The 3,381-nt window shown below is 71.7% G+C and overlaps 1 protein-coding gene across 1 annotated transcript; it reads right to left on the bottom strand.

Moving 5' to 3' along the window:
- Positions 1-110: 110 nt before the first annotated feature.
- Positions 111-3,371, bottom strand: EMIHUDRAFT_123255 (hypothetical protein; the record flags this gene model as incomplete). The annotated part of the gene is made up of 3 exons (XM_005781430.1): positions 111-1,970; positions 2,166-2,506; positions 2,723-3,371. Coding segments are annotated over 3 exons (2,850 nt in total), but the record flags the coding sequence as incomplete, so codon positions are not given.
- Between the last annotated feature and the right edge of the window lie 10 nt (positions 3,372-3,381).

The raw sequence follows: 3,381 nt of genomic DNA, 5'->3' as shown, positions 1-3,381 counted from the left end.
TTCAGTGAAACGGCCCCCCCGCACGTCGATGTACCAAGTGGGATTTTTTGGAACAGAGTTCATGGGATAAAAACAAATGCTCCAATGTGAGAGAGAGAAACAAAGCACACCTGGCTTCGCAAGTCTGCCGTAGCGGGTGGTCCCGCGGAGACCGCACCGAAGGGCGTCGCTGGGCTTGGGGGCAGGGCAGGGCCGCTGCCGAGGGCGGACGCTTTCCCAAATGCAAAGCCCGAGGAGGCCGCCGGCGCTGGCGCCGGAGCGGACGGAGTGAAGCTGAAGCTGGGCACGTCTGTCGTGCCGCTCGGCGAGCGCTCGAACTTGGTGGGCGCGGCAAAGCTGAAGGTCGCGAGCCCCGCCAACGCGGGCGCGGCAGCCGGCGCCGCCGGTGCCGTGGGAGTGGCGGCAGTGGCAGGCGATGCGGTCGCAAGGTCGGAGGCGGCGACGGCGGAGAGCTGCTCGACCACCTTGCTGAAGCGGGGCCTCTCGTCCGCCTCCACCTTGCCCAGCTTCTCGCGCGCCGCGTCGAGTGCCGTCCGACCCTTTTGCGTCTTGAGCGACGCGTCGGCCCCCGACGAGAGCAGGAGCGGCACGCAGTCGTCCCACCCCTCCGACGCCGCGTAGATGAGCGGCGTCACACCCGCCTTGGTCGTCTTGTTGACGTCGGCGCCCGCGCCGACCAGCGCCACGATGTCCTCGTGCCGGCCGCACTTGGCCGCCCAGTGCAGCGGCGCCATCGTCTTGACGTCCACCGTGTCCACGTCGGCCCCGTCGCCGATCGCCTTGACGAGCGCGTCGTGGTCGCCCATCTCGGCCGCGTTGATCAGGTCCTCCGACGCGGCCGCGCTGGGCGCGGCAGCCTTGGCGGCGGCGGGCGGGGCCCCGGCCGGCGGCGCCGGGTTCTGGGGGGCGAAGGAGAAGGGAACAGCCGGCGCCGGCGCCGGCGCGGCTGGAGCCGGGGCGGACGGCGCCGCCGCAGCCGCGAAGGAGAAAGGCGACGCTGTCGGAGGCTTGGCGAAGCTGAACGGCGCGGCGGGCGCGGGCGCGGGCACTGAATCGGCGAGCGAAGACTTTGGCGTGAAAGTGAATGGGGCGGCGGCGGCCGGCGTCGGAGCGGACGCCTGTGGGGCGAAGGAGAAGGAAGGCGCGGAAGGCGCTGCGGCCCCTCCGAAAGTGAAGCTGCCGCCGCCGCCACCGCCAAACGGCGTCGTCGCCTTGGCGCCGGCACCAAAGCTGCCAGCCGCGCTCGGCGCCACGGCGGCGCCAAACGTTGGCACGCTGCTCCCGCTCCCAAACGCAGCCGCGGCGGGCGCGGGCGCGGCGGCGGGTGTCGAGATCTCCCCGAGGTGCTCGAGGACCAGCTTGAAGCGGGGCTGTGCCTCGGCCGGCGCCTGGCGAAGCCCGTCCGCCGCAAAGTCGCGCGCGAGACGCCCCTTCGGCGTCTGGGCCGCCATGTCGGCGCCGAAGCCGAGGAGGAGCTCGACGCAATCGTCCCACCCATTCGCCGACGAGGCCATCAGCGGTGTCACCCCGAGCGCGTTGCGCGTGCCCGGGGACGCCTTGGCCTCGAGCAGCAGCTTGACGCACTCTGGCCGGCCGTCCCGCGCCGCCCAATGCAGCGCGGTGTTGCCGCCTTCGCCAATGGTTTCGACGTTGGCGCCCTCCTCGAGGGCGTCGCGCATGGCAGCGACATCGCCGCGCGCGGCCGCCTCGAGCAGCTTAAACGCCGCGGGGCTGGCCGCCTCGGTGCTACCGGCGGGCGTGGCGGCGGGGGCGCGGCCGGGCGAAGCAGCAGGCGCTGCCGGAGACCCGCCGCCAAACGCGGAGCCGAAGGAGGGAGTTGAGTTGGGCAGGCGCGTGTGCGGCGAGCAGCCGCTCGGCAGGCTCGCGACGGAAGCTAGCGATGCCGCCGTCGCCTTGATCTCCGCCTCGTCCTCGGAGGGAGTGGGCGTCAGCTCTCCGTCGTCGGCATCCTACGTGGTGGATACGCCAGCCTCAGGGCGGGAATGCGGTCTCGCGCCGCGTATTCGCAGCACTACGTGAGGAGGAGGGATGCGAATACAGCGTGTACAGCAGAATGCGGCCAAAGACAGTGGAAGGCGTGCCTCTCGAGCGCTAGTTGGGAGACACGAATACGTAACACGTATTCCGCTTCTCAGGCTGTCGACCTCATCCCCCTCCTCCTCGTCCGAGTCGTCTGAATCGGCGGCGGCGCTGCGGGCGGTGCGGGCCGCCCCCCCAGTTCGGCCACTCTGCGGCGTGCCACTGCTGCTTGCCGGAGGCGTCAGCGCCGCCTTGAACCCTCCCTTGAGATCGGGCGCGGCCGAAGCAAACGAGAAGGCGCTGCCCCCACTCCCAAACGAGGGGGCGGGCGCCTTTGCGAAGCCGCCGCCGCTGCTCGCTGCAAGGCCCGCAAATCCGCCGCCGCCGCTCGCTGCAAGGCCCGCAAATCCGCCGCCCGCTGAGGAGCCGCCAAAGGCCGTCCCACCCGTGCTGCCGAAGGCGGTGCCTACCCAAAAACACAATGTGGGGTGAAGGTGGTGGTGGGAGGGAGGGGGGAGGGGGGTGCTTTGGCCTGCGGCGGCGGCTGCCGGCACGGCACCAAAGGCGCTCTTTGCGCCGAAAGCGGCGGGGACTGCGCCAGCGCCACCAAAGGGAGAGGGAGAGCCAAAGGTGAGCTTGCTTCCCGCTGCTGCCGGAGCCGGTGGTGCCGCGGAGACCGCACCGAAGGGCGTCGCTGGGCTTGGGGGCAGGGCAGGGCCGCTGCCGAGGGCGGACGCTTTCCCAAATGCAAAGCCCGAGGAGGCCGCCGGCGCTGGCGCCGGAGCGGACGGAGTGAAGCTGAAGCTGGGCACGTCTGTCGTGCCGCTCGGCGAGCGCTCGAACTTGGTGGGCGCGGCAAAGCTGAAGGTCGCGAGCCCCGCCAACGCGGGCGCGGCAGCCGGCGCCGCCGGTGCCGTGGGAGTGGCGGCAGTGGCAGGCGATGCGGTCGCAAGGTCGGAGGCGGCGACGGCGGAGAGCTGCTCGACCACCTTGCTGAAGCGGGGCCTCTCGTCCGCCTCCACCTTGCCCAGCTTCTCGCGCGCCGCGTCGAGTGCCGTCCGACCCTTTTGCGTCTTGAGCGACGCGTCGGCCCCCGACGAGAGCAGGAGCGGCACGCAGTCGTCCCACCCCTCCGACGCCGCGTAGATGAGCGGCGTCACACCCGCCTTGGTCGTCTTGTTGACGTCGGCGCCCGCGCCGACCAGCGCCACGATGTCCTCGTGCCGGCCGCACTTGGCCGCCCAGTGCAGCGGCGCCATCGTCTTGCCGTCCACCGTGTCCACGTCGGCCCCGTCGCCGATCGCCTTGACGAGCGCGTCGTGGTCGCCCATCTCGGCCGCG

This window comes from Emiliania huxleyi (assembly GCF_000372725.1).
Source record: "Emiliania huxleyi CCMP1516 chromosome Unknown EMIHUscaffold_2012, whole genome shotgun sequence".
NCBI lineage: Eukaryota > Haptophyta > Isochrysidales > Noelaerhabdaceae > Emiliania > Emiliania huxleyi.
The sequence above is the reverse complement of the archived record's forward strand: the minus strand, read 5'-3'. Positions and strand labels throughout refer to the sequence as shown.